This window comes from Oryzias melastigma, linkage group LG17, assembly GCF_002922805.2.
Source record: "Oryzias melastigma strain HK-1 linkage group LG17, ASM292280v2, whole genome shotgun sequence".
Lineage (NCBI taxonomy): Eukaryota > Metazoa > Chordata > Actinopteri > Beloniformes > Adrianichthyidae > Oryzias > Oryzias melastigma.
Window position 1 is genome coordinate 16,213,508 of NC_050528.1, and position 19,201 is coordinate 16,232,708.

Here is a 19,201-nt window from a genome sequence, read left to right on the forward strand (position 1 = left end):
TTTTACCGATAGATTGTTTTGAGAACATCACAACCAACGTTTTCCACTTTGAATGGAAATGTTTTCATTATGGATAGTCCAGAAAGGTCAAACTTGACAAGAAAAAAAGTAATTTTGATGGAAAAACTGGTCAAAAATGTGAATTTTTTTAATTGGTGATGTGGTACTGTTTTACAAAATACTTTCAGATTTTATGATCCATCTGACAGAGTAACGGCTGATGTTGAAAGTTCTGTACATAACGGAGCCAAAGTGTGATCTGTAACATTTCAGTGAGAGGTAGTGATGAATCCACGATCCACATGGATGTTCCTGTGACTCTCCTAAAGCCTAAACACAGAAAGGATGCTTATGTTTGTCGTCTGCTATCTCTCGTTTCATTTCTAAAATTCCAACGATTGTTTTTATCATTTTAATATCCACGTGGGGTCTTTTTTAATCTGTTCGTTTTCTGGTCCGAGGATGGCGACACCGCACGTTCCCCGCCCAACACTCAGATACCTGTAAGAGAAAAGAGGCGGGGTCAGACTGCAGGCGGAGCCACACTGTGAGAGTCAGAAGCTAAAGAGTTACCGCTCTGCCACGTCCACCAGGGTCTGATGATCCACGGAGAAGAGCCTCTCTCTGTGGCTCTGCTTCATCTCGTCTGTGATTCCGCTCAGGAAGCGGCTCATGCCTGCACCGCAACGCCAGAAAAGGGACTTAATTCTGAAAGAATGCGAGGATCTGACCGTGAGGTCACAGCAGCAGCCTCACCTTTGTCTGCGGGGGCCACAGGCGAGTCCACAGCGGAGAACACGGACAGCTTGGCTTCATCGATGTCCTGCTGAGTGAACGTTCCAGATTTTGCCCAGTCAACGCCTTTACGGAACGCAGACAGTGTCTGCACCGAGTTTGGATCCCTTTGACACAGAATCATGCAGCTGAGAGATCACCTTTAAAATGAACCGTCTGCTGCTTTGAGAACAACACACCATGATGTAACCTCTGGAAGTTTTTTAGCTCATAATTCAAAGTTTTATGCATTTTTCAATAGACAATTCAATTTGCAAATTCATCATGTAATTTGAGAATGCATTTTGCAATTTGCAATTCAATATTCAATCAGGCTTGCAAAATGATAATTCATTTTGTAATTTACAATTCAATATGAAAATTTACAATTCAATATCACAATTTTACAAAATAAAATATTGCATAAAAACAAAATCAATTGCATTGAAAATTTTTGACGTCATTATTCAAATGACAATGCATTTTGTAACTGACAATTCAATATTCAGATTAGGCTTTTGATATGACAACTCATTTTGCTATTTACAATTCAATATTATAATTTTGAAAAATAAAATATTGAATAAAAACAAAATCAATTACATTCTATATTGTCATGGGTTGTTGATGTCATTATTCAAATGACTATGCATTTTGTAATTTACAATTCAATATTTAAAAATGACATTTCAATACATGGTTTGGTTCAAATTCATTTTAAAGTAACTTAAAATCTATTGCATAGTAAAACCCCACGCTCTGTTTCAAAACTCAATTCATCATGCAAAACATTAAAGGTCAAACTGCATATTGAATTGTAAATTACAAAATGCATTGTCATTTGAATTATGACATCAAAAACCCATGACAATGTACAATACAATCAATTTTGATTTTATTCAATATTTTATTTTGTAAAATTGTGATATTGAATTGTAAATTTTCATATTGAATTGTAAATTACAAAATGAATTATCATTTTGCAAGCCTGATTGTATATTGAATTACAAATTTCAAAATGCATTCTCAAATTACATGATGAATTTGCAAATTGAATTGTCTATTGAAAAATGCATAAAACTTTGAATTATGACCTAAAAAAACTTCCATAGTAAACAGAAAATAAAGAGAATCACGTATTACATAAAAACAGGGATGAAAAGGAAATCTGGCTTTTGGAGCTGATATGAGTAGCTCCGCCCCTGATCCCTCCCCCCTGTCTTCACCACTGCTACATAAACATGTCCAGCACTATTGATAATGTCCAGCTGTATCATTTTCAAAATAAAATATGGGTTAGAACCATTTCACAAGTGAAACAGAAATGATCTAAATGTGTTTTTTTACTGTATTAAGGTCAGGGATTCCTGGCCTAAAACATAAAAAAAAAATCCATAAACAAAATCATAAATTTCTAACATGTAAAAACCTCATGAATTTGTAAAAACGTGTTTCTCTAATGAAGAAACAATTTAAAATAAATTATAAACTGTATATAAGCAGATCCACTCTGAGTAGAAAACTCATTGATGTCAGGAGACATTAGGTCTGTTAAAGTGGAATAAAAAGAAAACTAAATATTTTATTTTTCTAACATTTCATCCTTTACTTTATTAACATTTCATTAATTTTGAGTGTTAACAAAACCTTTGGCTCGACCATTAATCTGCTTTTAAACAGGAAATATGATTAAAAAAATCTAATTGATGAACTTACCTATAGGAATAGAATGAGAAAAGGCCGCCTCCTCCCATTCTAGCTCCACCCCCGTAGGCCCCGCCCTTCTCCCGGATCTCTCCGTGAAGAAATTTAGCCGTCATCATTCTAGCTAAAACGCACAAACTAAAAAGGTACATGCAAACAAATAACAAAAAGTGTAAACAAATGATGCTGCATTTACAAATGAAAGGTTTTTAATCTGAATCAATTACAGCATAGCTGAGATTAAAACGGTCACCTGGCATAATCCTGGTGGGAGTACGGCACCGTGCGGATGCACTCGCTCACAAAGCTGACTGGGAAAGGCATCTGGAAGAAGGTTTTCATCTGGCATGGCTGGAAGTTTGGCTCCTGGGAAGAAAATCCCCACAAACACAAAGGCGGTTTCACATAAAAAGCACCTGACAGGAACATAATCCTGATCCTAATCTGTACATTTACAGTTATTAGCTTCCTGCTGGGACTGGAATCCTCCACGGGTCTATTGGGGTCCAGAGGTTTCTACAGCAGAAACATAGAAATGTTATGAAATGGATCAACGGTTGTCTTTAGTTCATGGATCTTCCCAGTCACTTTACCTTCAGTAAGTTTGATCTGACGGCTTTGCGCTCCTTCCGGTTTTCAGAAACGTCTTTCATAAAAACCTCCAGCTGAGCTGTGGAGTCTGACATTTTCTGTGGGGTCGCATTAATAGCACACCTGCAAGAAAATAATCATTTAAGAAAAAACGTATACATACATTAAATTAACCCCATGGTTGAACTTGGCGCTATGTATGTAATAAATTCCCATTTATTACACATTCTTTATAGATCAGGCGCTCAATTATTTGATTGGTCATATTGTATCAATATCTTTCAAGGTCTTTAAATTTATTAGGAATAAAAATTGAAGTAAAAATGAGTCTTTATGCTGAAATACCCATTTTCCTGGTTCTTGAATGAGAAAATTCCTACACCTTCGCTGTTGCTATGGCGACACTCTAAAGAGGGGTTGCTACGCTGTAACCTCACCAGACCTCATGAAACAACGTTATGAAACAAGAAAAGTGATCGTTTGTTAGGGTCTAATTCGGCATGTCATCATTTCGGGTGAAGAGGCTAAAAATTGTGCAATGTTGAAACATCTGAACTTAGCAAAGCTTTGCATCATATCAATGAGAAACGGAGCTTTGGTAATGTCATGATGATGATGATGATGATGATGATGTATTCAGAGGGTGGAGTCCAAAACTAACGTGACAGAGTCGATTTTTGTGTCACGCAACAGTCCTGGACTAAAAATTACTTTCGCAATTTAATTTTTGACATAGTGACCCCTTTTATTTTAAAAATACAATTTTATTTCATAAAACAAAAAAACGAATGGAGCCGAAATCTCTTATAGAGCTCAAAAAATAGTTTAAAATCCACCAACAAAACCAAAGCACTCATGTATCCAAAGCAAACGTTGACAGTTTTATGGGATGGCCACAGGACCAACAGCTCGAGGACCATTTTGTGGCACTGTTAGATTTTTCTGCATTGTGGGAAACGAAAAGTTTTGTTTGAGGGATCTTTACAGGATTTCACACACGGCACATGAGTTCTGCTGACCTTTGTCGCCATCCGTAACCCTTGTGCTATCCTAGACATGTTTACATTAAAGTGGGGTCATCTGGACCCAACAAGACAGCGCAATTCACTTTTTTGTGGATTTTTCATCTTCACTGGTGTCCACTGGACAGGAAATCCTGTCCACCTTTCTCATGGGAGGAATCACACATCAATATAAGGCTGGGGTCATCTGGACCCGGTAAGAGAGCATGAGGGAGCCAGTGGGGGCTGGTGGGGTCGGGGGAGGGTAGTGGGCCATACAACACGGCTTGTAAATTGAATTCTCATTTTTAGTTTATCCCTCGTCAGACCGATGGGGGACAGCAAGTCCTCAAAATGGGTCACAGAGAGACTTCTGTCAGTAGCTCCTCCCACATGCGCCGTAGCATTTTGGATATGCGGAGCAGCAAGTGTGACACATCAAAGCAGAGATGTGAATTTGATCTGTGACCGCAGTAGAAGGACTGGCCTCATGTTGTCCGGGTTCAGCAGGTGTCTCTTGATTCTGGGTAACGTTCGGATGACGTGGCTCAGGTCTGGCATCTCCGCGATCCTCTTCACAAACTTGACCTGATGTTCAAACAAAGCATCAACTTCAAACTAAAAGAAAAAAAGTAACAGAAAGTCCATCTAAAGGCAGGGTAGACAAGTCCAATACCTGCTCCATCCCTGCAAAAGTCTCCTGCAAGTCTCCTGCTGGGGTCAGGTGGCGGCCCGCTCGGCTCATGGCGTACATGTGACCAGAGTAGGAGATGCCATTGGCCAGTTCCTGAGCCGACATGGTCACCAGCACTCTCAGGCGCTCCTCGTTTTCAAAGTGAGGGCTGAGTGTAGAAACGAAAGCTGCATTGGTCCAAACTAAGGGGGGGCGTGTCCTCAAGGAACCTTCAGACTCACCTGTTGAAGATGTCGCTCCACAGGTGGAACATGTGGGGGAGGTTCCTCTCCAGGCAGGAGGAGGACAGGAGGATTCCCTGGAACGACAACGCAACTCTTCTCAACTTTTATCAGTGGTGTTGTTTTTGCTCTCAGCTGCATGCGCTCTACACCCACCTGTTCAAATGTGTCTACGTGGGCGGAGTCAGGGATGACCTGGGCGGAAGCAGACATGCCCCCCGTCCGCAGCTCCATCTGCTGAGCCTGCTGCCTGTAGTCCAGAGCTCCACAGCCCATCCTCAGTGAAAACAAACAGAGGATTTCAGACAGAAGCTCCATAAACATGATATGATCAGCAAAAGACACAAACAAAAAAAGACTATTTATTTTATTTCTATTCACACTTTAGATTTTTGAGTTTGCCCTTCTTTAATATTTGCATTGCATTATCACCTCTTTCTTTTACATCTGTGAATTGATTTAAAAAGTCTCTGCAGCAGGAAGATCTCCAAAAGAACGTTTCTGCTGCCATCTACAGGAATGAAAGAGAACCTGAGGATCAACGCCATGGACGTCTGAAATGCCACAAAGACATTTCTAAACCTTTGAGGCTCCACAGAAACAATCCACACAAAGAGAAAACTTGGAGCCGTCTAGATCTTCTCCGGAGTCGCTGATCAACCGAAAAGGTTCCAAGAACAAAATGGGGTCTTGTCCGGGATGTCATTAATGAAGGAGATGAATGAGAGAGAAGTTCAAGCTCCAATTTCTCTCAGTGAACAGACTGTTAGAGAAATATGGATCCAAGGAGAAAGACTTAACTGAGCAGAAAGACTGCTTAAGTAACATTTTTTTCTAGGACAGTTTCTGCAGAGCAGCAGGAGTTTATTAGAAATTCACCTCTGAGATGTGGGCGGGACTGTTTACACAGAGCAACCCCGCCCCCGTTCCCCTCCTTGTTCCTGAGAGATCAGACAAGTGTGCTACAGGTGCTGCCAGTGTATTTTCTACATCACAAATCTTTTCAGGCAACATTTTCTCATCTGCTTCTGATTCACAACAATTTGAATGAAGAAATACTCAGAAATGCATTTTAAAGCTGAATTTTCTTTTTTTATGTCCTCCATCATCAGAAAAATGCCACAAGAAGAGGTTAAAAACGCATCAGAGGGGGTGGTTAATTCTGACAAATGACCAAAAAAGAGCAGAGTAAATAGTTTTTCAGTGTTTTGCAGTTCCTGATTAGTTCAGGCTAGTTAAGCAGAAGCTTAATCCCTCCTTAAAAAAAAAAAATACTTTTTTTTGTAAGCTTTTTAAAATAGATGGTTCTATATTCTAAACTATATTTGTTTGCTTTATTTAGGATTGGATTATATTTTCACTTGCGATATATATATATATATATAAAACGTTTTAATGTTTAAAATAAAGCTTAAGACAGAAACACAAACACGTTTGTGAGTTTGAAATGTCTGAACAAATGTGGTGGTCATGAAGTTTCACACTTTAAGGATAATAAACAAGTGAAACTGTAAATATATAGATTACTAGTAATTGATTCTGTAATACTTGAAAAATATATAAATGACATTTAGAATGGTGGACGGATTTTGAAAAACATTATTCAGTTCTATTCAGACGTCATGTTATGCTGGCGGACTCACTTGGTGAGGACGCTGCAGAAGAGCGGCACGTAAAGCCGGAGGTCCTCAGGGAGGGTGTTGAGGCTGCACATGGCTCTGAAGTACACCAAACCGTTGGTCGGCTGCTCGCAGAGCTGAACCGGGACGCCGGCTGTGAGGTCAGACAGCTTCAGCGTCAGATGCGTTTGCTACTCGGCTCCACAGGTGAGGTGAAGCCGGCCGTACCTGCAGAGCTCAGCTGGACGGCCGTGGGGGGGATGGTCGGCTGGATGTCGGACACTTTGAGCGCCGGCAGACAGGAGGCGTCCTGAGTTTGACTCTGAGCAGCCAGCAGCTCCAGACCTGAGTCGGACGAGAAAATCAAATCAAGTCTGAATGGAGGAGGTGCAGACGGAGAGCAGAGGGTCACCTTTCTGATAAATCTCCTCCCGGTCTTTGTCAGTCAGAGCCTGGACCTTCAGCTGAAGCTTCTGCTCCTCGGCTCTGGCTTGTTTCTCCATGTAGTCGTGGTCGGGGCTCATGGAGAGGGTCAGCCGGTGAGTGTTCTCCTGCAGCCATGAAGCAGTCCATGGTTTTCATTTACAGAGAAGACTCAATGTTTCAACCAAAAAGAGATTTTTGTGGCTCTTCTCTGCAGCGGATGGATTTAAATTCCTTTTAGCAGAAACATGAGATGCAGAAAGCATCATGTACTTTGAAGTAGAGCTTGACTTTGTCCTGAAGGAAGCGTGGGTTTTCCTTCAGCGCCTGTCTGAACCGGGCCACGCTTTCACTGATTCTCAGCAGCTCCACCGGGTCGCCGTCGTGGTTCCAGGAAGAAGCGATGTACTTAAATACGGAAGAATAAAACCAAGGGAGAAAAACAGTTCAATCTGCAGTTCAAACAGATGACTTGTTTACAGAGAGCATCTCCACTCCACTCAGGTGTTTTGTTGTCTTCCCAATGAATAAAAACAATAGAAATGACACATTTAGAAAGGAAAGATGCAGAATTATAAACTTAGCAAAAGGATAAAGAAACAGTCTGTAGTACATTAAAAAATTCTTTCAAAAGCTTAAAATTGTAAAATATCTTAACTTGTTCAAAATCTTCAAATTGCCTCCTACCTACTTCACATTATTGAAACTTTACCATCTTGTGTTCTTATTCTGTGTTGTAGAATAAAGTATAGCAGAAAAAATACATTCAGGCTGTAATAGAAATAAATAATGAAAATGAAGGGTTTTTTTTAGATTTAAAGTTTTAATGTGAAAACATCAGGTCTGACTTTAAAAGGACGGAAGCAGCTTTTTCTGAATAGAGTGGTCCATTGTTTATCGCTGGAGTAGCATTTTAAAAATTAGCCATGATTAGGGCCGCAATAAGCCACAGTTCGGCACACACATGTACCATGGACCACCCTGTCTGGAAATCGCCGAATGCAACTAGCGTCAAATTCATGTACTGTACACCGTCTTTGCTTTAACATGCGTCAAAAAGTTTGTTAACCTGAAGCTCCCGCCGTGTGTGGGAGGAGCTTCTGTCAAAAACTTCTCTCTACCTCATCATGGATGACGCGATGGTGACAGATCAGGTTTATTTATTTTGAAGAGCTGAATAAAAGCATCACTACACGTCTAGGTTCAGAGAATTTCGCAGTGAGGAGCAGCAGCTGTCCCGCAAAGGAGGAAGCTCCATCTATCCTGACAGCGGTCATGGACAGCAGTATGGCAAGCAAAAGGGATCATATAATCACCAGGAAAAGCGGGAATGGTAGAGCCTAACCTGCACGTTCTACGGATAACAATTATTTGAAATACTTATGTCTTCCCACTGTTAGTTTCAATTAAAAAAAAAATGCCAAAGAAGAATTTTAAGTTTAATTTTTAATGTTTTAATTAAGATTCAATTTAGATTTGTATTGTTTTATCTTTGTTTTCATCTGGTGTTTTTATGCTTTTATGTAACTTATTTATACTTTTTATTTTTTAAGTCTACTTCTTAACTATAAATGTTTTTTAAGATTTTAATTCTTGTTTTTACTTTTCTTTGAACTTTTAATGTACAGCGCCTTGTTTGGCCGAGGTCATTTGAAGGCGATATATAAATTAATTAAAGTTAAACTTAAACATAGATTTTGGGGGGGGTGGGACAAGACATTTTAGGGGGTACTCCAGATATTTTTTTTTCTATTTTCAAGCATTCTTTTCTCTCAGTTTGTGTAGATTTGGTCTCAAGACATGTAAATGTAATCGGAAACGACATGTTTTAGCATTTTGTTTCCATTCATAGTTAAAAATGCTTTGTTTGTATAGACAGGCCTCAATGAGCAAAGGTTTTGATGTGAGATGTGTGAGTTTATATTTATCCTTTGAAGTATTTTATATATGTTCTATCAAATGTATGTTTTTAAGATGGTCAAAAATGTATTTTAGGGTTTTATACTGTTGTCTTTTTTCTTTTTACTGATCCGAATTGTGCCCCTTGAACCGTAACACAATCCGAACAGAGTTTTGAGATCCGTTACACCTCTAGCCACAATAAATACAATCTGCAGTGTTCCTCTTTATTTATTACTACTATTCTAGATGTTTGAGGCTATAAAACTCCTCATTACACCCTTCATACACTTTTCTCAGACATGAACATTTTCACTCTTCTCTCTTGTTTAATTTCTCACAGTTCAACCTTTCATATAAAAATAAATCCTGTATCATAAAATGAAAACGAGGATCTGATCACGATTTATGTAAATGGGGCATAGTGAGGGGATTCAGGAGACTGATTCACAAGGTCAACAGTCAATCAGGACGCAGAACATAGTAAGAAAAAAATGAACATTTCTATAGGAAAAAAAAAAAACGTACAAAATTGCACTGAAAAAATAATAATTGACTGTGAAAGGTGAACCGTGATATAGTGAGGGGCCAAAGCATCTAAAACATCTGAAGAATTTTGACAGAAACGAGTTAGTGGCTTCTTCTCCTTTTAATAAGCAGATGTTTCAGAGCTGGGAGGTCTTTGCTTCATTGATAAAACTGGGATGTGGTCACAAAGAGGACATGGAGCATAAAAACCTTTGGTTCCTGGAGCCCAACTTTGCAGAAGTTTGTCATTTTATTCTATTCAACTCTTAAAAAACTAAAACTCTCTTCCATGACCATCAGACTAGAGCATAGGTGCTTTTAATGATCAAGTTTTAGTCTAAACTGAATTGAACGAATTCTTAGACCGTCAACTCACCGAGGCCAAAGCCAGACCAAAGTTTGTGGACTGATGTTTGATCTGGATCTCTATCTTATGCAGGAGCGCCTCGATCCTCTCCTCCTCGAAGCCGCTCCTGAGGCGGGACAGAAGTTTCAGACGGTGGTTTCAGGTGAGGCCGGCTGAGCCTCACGGACGCTTTGACGCTGGTCACTCACTCGATGATGTGGTCGATGGTCTGGCTGATGATCTGTTTGACCTTCTCGGTGTCCTGCTCAGCCATCCCCTGCAGCCCGATGCTGAAGGACGCCTCTTTGGTGCTGCCGTCGTACCTGCGGCGCACAAAAACCTTCAGTCTGACACAGAACCACTGCAGTGGACCCAATCTCTGAGGAAGGTCAGCGTACGAACCCGACCACAGAGGAAAAGTCCGACCCGATCTTTGGTTCGATGAGGGATTTGTAGAAGGGAGAGTTTGGACCAGAGACCATCAGAGAGGACAGCAGGCTGAGCGTGAACCCTTCAAAAGTATCCGTGATGCTGCTCCGACAGACAAGAAGCATTAAACACGCGTAAAAGAAACGGCGTGATTTAACCCTGAGAGGGTTCAGATGGAGGTTCTCTTACTCTCCCAGCAGGTAGCTCACACACACAGAGTTCTGCTTGGTTGGATCTGGAGCCAGAGCATCGGGGCTGCAGGTCACATGGTCCTCCCTCTGAAAGAGGTTCAGACTCAACGTGAACGGAGGCGGAGCTAAAACCTGACGCAGGCTGCATTGTGGACTCACAGGACTGCTCCAGAGCGGCTGAGGCGGAACTTCCGTCTTTGGGTCGATGCGCTGAAACTTGGAGAGAGCTTCTTCATGGATCTGCTTTAGATGGTTCTCCAGAGGCAGGTCTCCATATGTGAAGAACCTGGAGTCCAGAGATGGGTTGACAGAGGATTAAACATCCTCAAACGGGACAGAGGAATCTTCCTGGACGTACCTCGCGTTGCTGGGATGGTAGTGAGTGGCGTGGAACTGTTTGAGCTGCTCCCAGGTCAGGTCCGGGATGGCCAGAGGTTCTCCACCCGACACCACGGAGTAGGTGTGATCCGGGAGCAGCTTGTTCTGGAGGTGCTGGGCGAACAGACGCTCGTTATCCGACTGAAAAGGCAAAACACCAGCACAGAAAACCTCACAACGGGGAACATTTTGATTTGAACACTAAGATAAAAGAAAAAGCTCAACTTAAAATGCAAAAAAAGACAGATCTGAGATGTTAACGTTCATTCTTATGTGTGTCATGAAACAAGTATTAGTAAACTGAATACTTCAACAAATGTATCTGTTGCCTCAAATAAACAGCCAAAAACAGAAACTTGAAGCCTGAGTCACGTGCAGTTTTTGACCCCTACAGGTGCTGCCGGTTTGTGGGTTGTCCGGCCCCATGGAGGTGTGGTGGACAGGAGCGGCCACATCTCAAAGGGAGATGTTTCCTAAAGTTCATTGAGGCATCATAACCCTCTGGAACCGACGGACGCTGTCAGTTACTGTCTAAAATAAAAGTAAACATATTGGAATATTCTGTGGTTTAGATGTTATTGAATTAAAGAGAGAGTGATGCATTTATTTGTTTTGGTTTTTGGACAAAAGTGACCTTTTATGTGAATAAATAAGGTTTCAGCAGAACACCTAGCTGGATCATACTTTTATAAAAAAAAAAAAAACTCTCTTTCATTACTTTTCACAAACACAAGAAGGAAAATGTATGAAAAGAAACAAATAAGCTGCAAAAAAACAGTAAAATAGTCAGCAGAGCTCTTAGGAGAGAAGTTCTTTTTATTGGGCTGTCTGGAAGCTGAATCCACATAAGACAGATCACATCATGGAGCTGTGAGCTCTGTGATGTTCTATCAACAGGAACTCTTCATACATGCGGCCCAAAGGAATCTGGGACTTTCGCCTGGATATTTTTAAACACATGTTGATTAGTTTGTTGGCAAATGTTATTCTTGTTGTTTTTATGAACTGACACCCAAAACTTTCATTATGTTGTAAAAAAAAGTTTGTTAAACATTTTTGGGGTTTCCACAGCAAAGTGAATCCCATTTTTCCAGACAGAATTTTCTGTTTTTGAATGATTTTATGTTTTATGACAGCATAGAAAAATGACTAAATAAAGGTAGAGTCACATAGGAGAGGTTGTACTGATTAAATAGTACCAAATAAGCATGCAGGAAGTCTTTTAAATTGAAAATACAGAGGTAAGTTAAAAGTTTCCAAGCGTTTGCTGTGTGTGTGATGAGTGTATTGAGAAGTATTTGTAGGGATAATGTCAGTTACATGCTCATAGAGGTGATGCTGCTGTACAGTGTCCTTACACCACACTGGTCGTTAGTACAGATCACAGACTGACTCCTGACTGACCAAATGCTGCGTGCCCTGGGTTTGCAGGTGACATCATAAGACGCCCACACAAACTTCAAAACTACTTGTCCATTCCCCTCATTTCTAACAGTCCAGCACACTTGATCAACACTAACAGGCTCCTCCAGCAGAGTGGAGGGTTTGGGGATGACCGCATGACGTGCTTTCATCTCACCTACTTCACCTGTATGTTTGTGTGATGCTGAAGTGTTCACTACAGTCTGTTGCTCGAAGCATCCTTACAGTAAAAAATCGTTTTCTCTGAGCGGTCTACCATCTTAAATTTCCGTGCGTACAGGTCTCTCTATTTTTTGCCTGCAGACAACCTGTAGTCATTTAAATTCTGCAACAGTTCAGGTGGAGAGAGAAGCTCCACTCACTTCAGCCTGATGTGTTTTGTTGAGTTCCTGATAAATCAATACAATAAAATGAAATATTTAGAAAGGAAGGGAGCAGAATTAAACATCAAGAAGGAAATAAAAAAAGCAAAAAATGAGAATTTGTTTATTCTACATAGTAGATAAGATGGGTGTATGTTTCATTAACATTAATGCACTAAAAAAACTTTTTTATGGAATTCCAAAAGTTTTGATACAAAAATGTCAAACAGTACTAATGCAGGTCTGACATCTGATTATAAAAGGATGTAACTAGCTTTTTTTTATTATTATTTTTTTGGGAGAAATGATCTGAGATTTTGAGGAATATCTAATAAAAGCTAAAAAAACAGAATAATCACCATTTCAAGGATGAAACTGGTTATTTGATGGTAAAACTGTGTCTTTGATCAGAAAAGAACACCTGAAGTGTTCATCAAACTTCATTAAGCTGTAGAAATCTCATGGCGACTCAGCAGTAAACTCTCCGTTTGCTATTTTAAGATCCGCCCATCACGACAGGACCCACTCCAATGTTTTTGGTTATATGTAAAGAAAATTAGCATTAAAGTTGCATATCAGATTAATACTTTTCTCAAATCATTGTGAATCAGGAGAAGACAAAATAAATTCTGCCTGACAAACTTGTGAGTGTGATGCAGGAGCTGTAAGCGGCGGACCACAGGCTGCGCTCCGTCCTGATGCATCCACTTACAGACAAATAGACCCTCATACGTCTTTGTTTCCCTCGTCTGGGTCAAAACTGTACGGCTGGATAGCTTTGATGTAGCTCACCATTTTTTGTAGCATTGCTAATCTTAGCTTGTGGTTGTGAGGGGCCGTAAGCTAGCAGCAGAGAGTGTAAACAAAGGGATGATGGGATATCAGCAGAAGCTTACTTCCATGCCAACAGTCTGCCCACAACTCAGATGAATTTCTGATGAACTCCTGCTGCTCTGCATAAACTATATCCTAGAAAATGACACAAGATTTTTGGCAAAAAAACGACATAGTTATAATTAAAAGAGCACACTTTGAAAATGGATCAAAAGATGATTGGAGTGGGACTTTAAAGACAAATAAGAAGAGCAGTTTTCCCTGATTTTGATCACCACATTCTCAGTTTGTATCTATGGATTTGTTCAAAAATGATCCAACATTAAGTGTTGCTGTAATTTTTATAGTTTTACTGAATCATTTAGTTTCTTCTCTTAGAACTTCACATAAACGTTTTTGGTTTATTTATTTCCATGTTTGATAATGCCACATCTCCTTTTTGGTTCCTCAAACAAAGCAGAGCAAATAACTTACGAAGGCTCCCTTCATTTCATTAAAGACGACGCCTTTGAAGACCAGGGGGGAGCTGGGATCCGTGGGGTTCTCGTTCTCCAGCCTCCAGCCTTCCTGCCTGCATCAGCACCACATTAGAGGAGGGACAGACATCAGAGTCGGAGAAAGTCTGTTTCTGCTGAACATCTGAGCAAAGTCTCACCAGAAGTCCTGCTCTCGCAGGCAGGGGAAGAAAACGGCATCCAGGTAGACTGAGAGAAGGTTCTGGAAGTCCTTCCCGTTTTGGGTGGAGAAAGGATACATGGTGTAGTCACTGGCTGTTACAAAAGCAGTTGATAGAGATCAATAGATCATCTTCACAAACTGATGAAGACACTGGAGGTGGAGCCTCCGTACCTGTGAAGGCGTTCATGAAGGTGGAGAGCGACCTGTTGAGCATCTTGAAGAACGGATCTCTGCACGGATACTTCTCCGATCCACACAGCACTGTGTGCTCCAGGATGTGAGGAACGCCGGTGCTGTCCATGGGGGTGGTCCTGAACTGGACGCTACAAGCAAACGGCGAAATGGTTACAACCGAAGACACACTGCCAGCGCACATCGAACTGACTGAAAGTTCTGGGATAGATGTCATTTCAGTCTTTGGTGATTCATGTGTGACATTTGTAATCCATAAGTATTTCTTCTGTCCGTCGATGTGAGCAGACGTCCGTCGATGGTTTCAGCCGACGGGTCTTTACGTGAATTCAGACTTGAGCTGTTGAAAATTACGCAGTTTATGCAATGTTTAAACATAATTATTACGTAAATCTTACGTAATTGTGCGTGATTTTTGCAAGATGCATATACAAATGTGTCCAATGTTTCCACGACCGGTTTGCTTTCTCAGAACTTACAGCTGCAGGACACAGACCAACAGTTCTTCTCTAAAGACCCACTCTGATCATCAGGAGAATATGTGAACCCTTTGGAACTACTTGGTTTTATGCATAAACTGGACACACGATTGTATTTAATACAAACATGAAAACATACATTTGGTTTGTACAGAAACTCCCAAAGGGTTCACATACTTTCTCTTGCAACTGTATGTCAGGAAACGTAACCTCAGCTTAATCTTTTTCAACAACAAACAAAAACACTCGACAGGTTTTACTTTGAAAATGGGAAGCTTCACTGAGACTTTATTTTGAAGATTTGTTTACTTCCAGTGAGAATTGTGCTCAACATTCAGCTTATTTTTAGTTAATAGACTTGAAATCCAACATTATTTTGCATTTTAGAGCAATAAATACATTGCCTGAATTGTATTTTTTCCAAGGGCAGTAAATGTTAACGCGTTAATCCACAAATCAAAAAGAATTCACAGCATAATGTTTATTAACACAAATTAATTACACCTCACAAAGAAACAGTCCTTCGCTTTGCCGCGGCGTTGTAAAAACACTGTCGAGGATCATCTCACTTATGGTCACTTATAAAAGAAATAAATATACAACAGGCTTTAAGTACTTTATTCTTGCTATTTTTTTAATTAAAGGCTTTTTCACAAAAAGCTGACTAGTTACACGACAATGCGTCGACAATGCAACTGCAGCAGCAAAGGAAAGCAATATAAATGCTGATCGTCACAATAGGCTTCATTTTTCACAAGAGAAAAATGTTCTCTTTGGCCTGTTTTTGTTCAAAAGCTGCATATTGTCATTAAAATGTAACAAGTAAAACGTTGCGATTAATCGTGATTAATCACAATCCAAGTGTGATTAATCAGATTTTTTTTTATCCGTTGACAGCCCTAATTAAGAATAAATGTTCTAAATGTAAAGTTTTGTGTGTGATTTTGCATTGATTATTCACAGAAAATAAGTCGTCAGCAAATACTGTAACTAAAAAAATGTAAATGCAATTAATTTTTTTTGCAGATTTGCGATTAATTAGTTTTTTAATGGATTCCCAGCACTAATTTTTACTAAACTCTTATTATATTTATAAAGATTGCAAATCATTGATCTAGGTCCTAGATCAATGATTTGCAATCTTTAGATTCTAGGACATCACAAATATTTACTCTCAAATTTTCTGGAGCAGATCACAAATATTTGAGTACTCGGATAGTCATTACAGCCCATGTTTCAAGGGAAACCAGGTCAGATTTTGACCAATCAGGGACTCTGATTTGGTCACGACAAATAGATGGTTTCCCTTCAACTCAAAACTGATCACGGAGGAGAAATGAATAATTGCGGTTTTTGCCCGGCTGGAATTCTATAACACCAAGTAGAGTGAGTAAAGTCGGAGAAGAAGCCCCTCCCTGCTTGTTCAGTGTGAACACCATGAGCTAAATGCATGAGAATTGACGATTAACACGTTCGTGAACTGACATGCCCGGTGAGTCCGTGACTTAAAAGAACCCCCCAGGTTTGAAAGTGCTCACCTGAAGAGGTTGTTGGAGTCATCCCTGGCGGCGTGCAGGTACTGAGCTCCAGTTTGGTCGTGGCTGAGCTTCACGGCTGTGAGGAACAAGTCAGGAACCTCCACAACCTGGACAGGAAGAGCGGCGTGCAGGTCAGATGCAGGTTTCCCTCACTAAACTCACTTCGATTTGCGCTGTTTTTCAACCGTTTTGTCAGATACAGAACTGCTAAACTATTCTGCAACTCTGACTTCTCCTGCCTGATGTCTTTTGGTACCAACTATGCGTTCCAACTCCTTTCAGAGGAACTTTTTGAGCATCTTCTCCTCCTGTTCAGTCCTCCAATTGACAAATCGTCAGAGGAGATTAAAGTTCCTTCATGACAACAGTTTGCTGTTACTTTTCCATGTAGACATGAAGCTCATTCACTCAGAGGTCAGTGACATGTAGTTTGATAGTGTGTTACTACATCAAAACGGATTAAACTAATGATTGTGTTTCTGTTTTTAATGAGACATTTGATCCAGAATGGGAAAAGTCTTCCTGAAAGGGATGTAAAGGATACAAATATGAATCGAAAAAGTGACTGAGCAATTATCAATCTCTGATAAATTTAGTCTCTTCCTGTTGTGTCTCTACGGTCTTTGTCTTTTCATGATGATATGATGATGTGATGCAAACAAGAAGACGTCCAATCACAGGCTTGCTTTTTACCGAGTTGGGTTAATTCAAATGGGCTGAAGGATGTATGTTGTGTGAACTAATCATATCATCATTTTTTCACAGCTCTCCATACAACACTTGAATAAATTCATATAAAACAAACTTTAACCACAGAGAACAAAACAGTCTAGAGGAGCCAAAATGTCAGCTGTGAATATTTGGCTTTTGTTGGTTAAAATAAAAAGTTCCAGTAAGAAAAAAAAAGTTTGTCTGCTAAAAGGCATTTTTTAAGGTTTAATGCACCAAATGAACAGTAAATCTCTAGATTGTATCCATTTGGTAAAACTTTTGGAGTGTGTTGTATCAAACTCAATTAAATCTGATATGTACCCAGATGTGTACGGAGGGAAGAGGGAAAGTTCCAGACCTCTACTTTATGATGATGTCAAACAAGCTTCTCTTCTGACAATGTTCACGTCCAGACTAAGAACTGTTCTTTGTGGATCCGTGTACACCTCCTTTCATCTACGCACTTCTCTTTTAATCTTGTCATTTACTACAGTCTTTAAATGTACTGTTCTAGTTGATTTTTATATCTGTGTTTCTGACTCGTCTTCTTTTTGTAAGCATTTTAAATGACCTGAGCTATGAATGAAACTGAACAAAGACTAATACGCCCTGCCTTATACATAGGATGGAATTCAAGAACGCTGTGAATTTCAGGTGTAAATTTAGACTTAGACTTTCTCGATTTAGAATTGTACACATTTTTTCCCACTATTCAAGGATCCTCCATAGAAGAGAAAAGGTGTTTTTGCCCCTAGATCCAAGTGTCGCTCCAGTGTAAGCCTCCCTTCACCGATTGTTCTGCTGGTTATTATCTGGTCTGCCCACACACTGCCTTTCTGATCCGCTTCATCCTAACATCCCCATATGACCATTTTAGAGCAAATATGACTCCTATCAACCCAAAAACGGCAGATTTGATCAAAGAATGTATACATTTAACTATAAAAGTTACATTTTTGTTTGTCCCAAATGAATAGTTATGTTTTTGGAACTGTTCTCACTAGCAAATTAAGTTTGTTATAAAAAGTTAAAAATTAATCCATGTTTATTCAAATCATTAAACCCACACTCATTAAAGCATGCAGTGGCTAGCTCCTCATAGTGGGGATTTAACCCTTCCGCTCTCTTTGTGATTCCTTCAATGACAAATGTGGACAAAGGTGGACAGGATTTTATGTCTGCCATGGACATTTGTGAAACTCAAAAATCAAAGGTAAAAAAAAGTTCAGCGCACTGTCTTGTGGGGTCCAGATGACCCCACTTTTAATGTAAACAAGCCAAGGAAAGCGGAAGGGTTAAGAACAGGGGGGGAGGAGGGAACCTTGTGCATTCTTGTCCTTGGCATCAAACTCTCTTTCCGAATAAAAAAAAGGCTGTATTTGTTCCCCTCAGCTACAAATTTAATTCTAATGGATTCAATTCAGCTGTTTTGCTTCCTGTTTTAATTATCTCTCTCTTCAACCAGCACAGATATAATGGAGAAGAAGATGATTAGGGTAACGGTAAAGACACACTTACCTCTCTGACTGTGAAGCCATGGATCTTCTGTCCTGGTTGGAACTGAAGCACCTTCTCTCGTACTGAAGAAGTGCTCTTCTGCCTCCATGTTTTCTGCAGTCCGGTATAACTAATGAAAAGAAGAAGAAGACAGTAAGCCTCACTCTGCTCTATAAACAGTTCTGCTTATAAAACTACAAAGGTCACTGAGGTCATAAGATGCACATGCAATAACAAGACAACAACTTCTAGATAAAATGTGATTCAGAACTCCAAGGAAATCAGCAAATATGGTCTTTTAAACAAAAAATAGTCTTTACAACTTATGACATTCTTTAAAAAGTATAAACAAACTCACTTTACTGTCTTTTTACATTTTTAAATCCTGATTCTTGTCCATATTAAAAATATTTTGTCTCTTTCTTTAAACTCTCAAAGACAACAATAATAATAATAACAACAATAATAATAAATAACTACTTCCGGTCACAAAATTATTAATCACGTGATTCTTTCCCAGTGTTTTAGGAGAGATAAATTTGCTTAATTTGGAGTTTAAATTAGTTTTAATAGTAGGGTAAAAAGAAAGAAAAGACAAAATGTCAACCCGAACTATCTAGTAGTTACGGCATTAGCATAAAAGAAAATAAAGAAAATAGTCATAACAGTTTTGTTTTTGTTACATCTTTT

General features: G+C 39.6%; 1 protein-coding gene across 2 annotated transcripts in view; it reads right to left on the minus strand.

Annotated features, from left to right (window-relative positions):
- Positions 1-124: 124 nt before the first annotated feature.
- pitrm1 (pitrilysin metallopeptidase 1) overlaps positions 125-19,201 on the minus strand; it is a 19,280-nt gene continuing 203 nt past the window's right edge. Inside the window, exons 2-27 of one of the 2 annotated variants that reach the window (XM_024268967.2) lie at positions 18,533-18,641; positions 16,304-16,410; positions 14,266-14,417; positions 14,072-14,186; positions 13,891-13,987; positions 10,779-10,939; positions 10,580-10,706; positions 10,419-10,507; positions 10,203-10,331; positions 10,010-10,123; positions 9,831-9,927; positions 7,301-7,435; positions 7,017-7,155; positions 6,833-6,949; positions 6,629-6,758; positions 5,142-5,262; positions 4,986-5,062; positions 4,747-4,912; positions 4,558-4,658; positions 3,072-3,192; positions 2,935-2,994; positions 2,732-2,844; positions 2,491-2,616; positions 757-902; positions 574-676; positions 125-501 (exon numbers count right to left, since the gene is read on the minus strand). In XM_024268967.2, the coding sequence (XP_024124735.1) occupies positions 408-501; positions 574-676; positions 757-902; positions 2,491-2,616; positions 2,732-2,844; positions 2,935-2,994; positions 3,072-3,192; positions 4,558-4,658; positions 4,747-4,912; positions 4,986-5,062; positions 5,142-5,262; positions 6,629-6,758; positions 6,833-6,949; positions 7,017-7,155; positions 7,301-7,435; positions 9,831-9,927; positions 10,010-10,123; positions 10,203-10,331; positions 10,419-10,507; positions 10,580-10,706; positions 10,779-10,939; positions 13,891-13,987; positions 14,072-14,186; positions 14,266-14,417; positions 16,304-16,410; positions 18,533-18,641 (3,046 nt within the window). In that variant the 3' untranslated portion in view covers positions 125-407. Of the gene's footprint in view, positions 502-573; positions 677-756; positions 903-2,490; positions 2,617-2,731; positions 2,845-2,934; positions 2,995-3,071; positions 3,193-4,557; positions 4,659-4,746; positions 4,913-4,985; positions 5,063-5,141; positions 5,263-6,628; positions 6,759-6,832; positions 6,950-7,016; positions 7,156-7,300; positions 7,436-9,830; positions 9,928-10,009; positions 10,124-10,202; positions 10,332-10,418; positions 10,508-10,579; positions 10,707-10,778; positions 10,940-11,190; positions 11,316-13,890; positions 13,988-14,071; positions 14,187-14,265; positions 14,418-16,303; positions 16,411-18,532; positions 18,642-19,201 lie in introns of those variants that run through there. The other variant, XM_024268968.2, reaches the window with a different exon arrangement.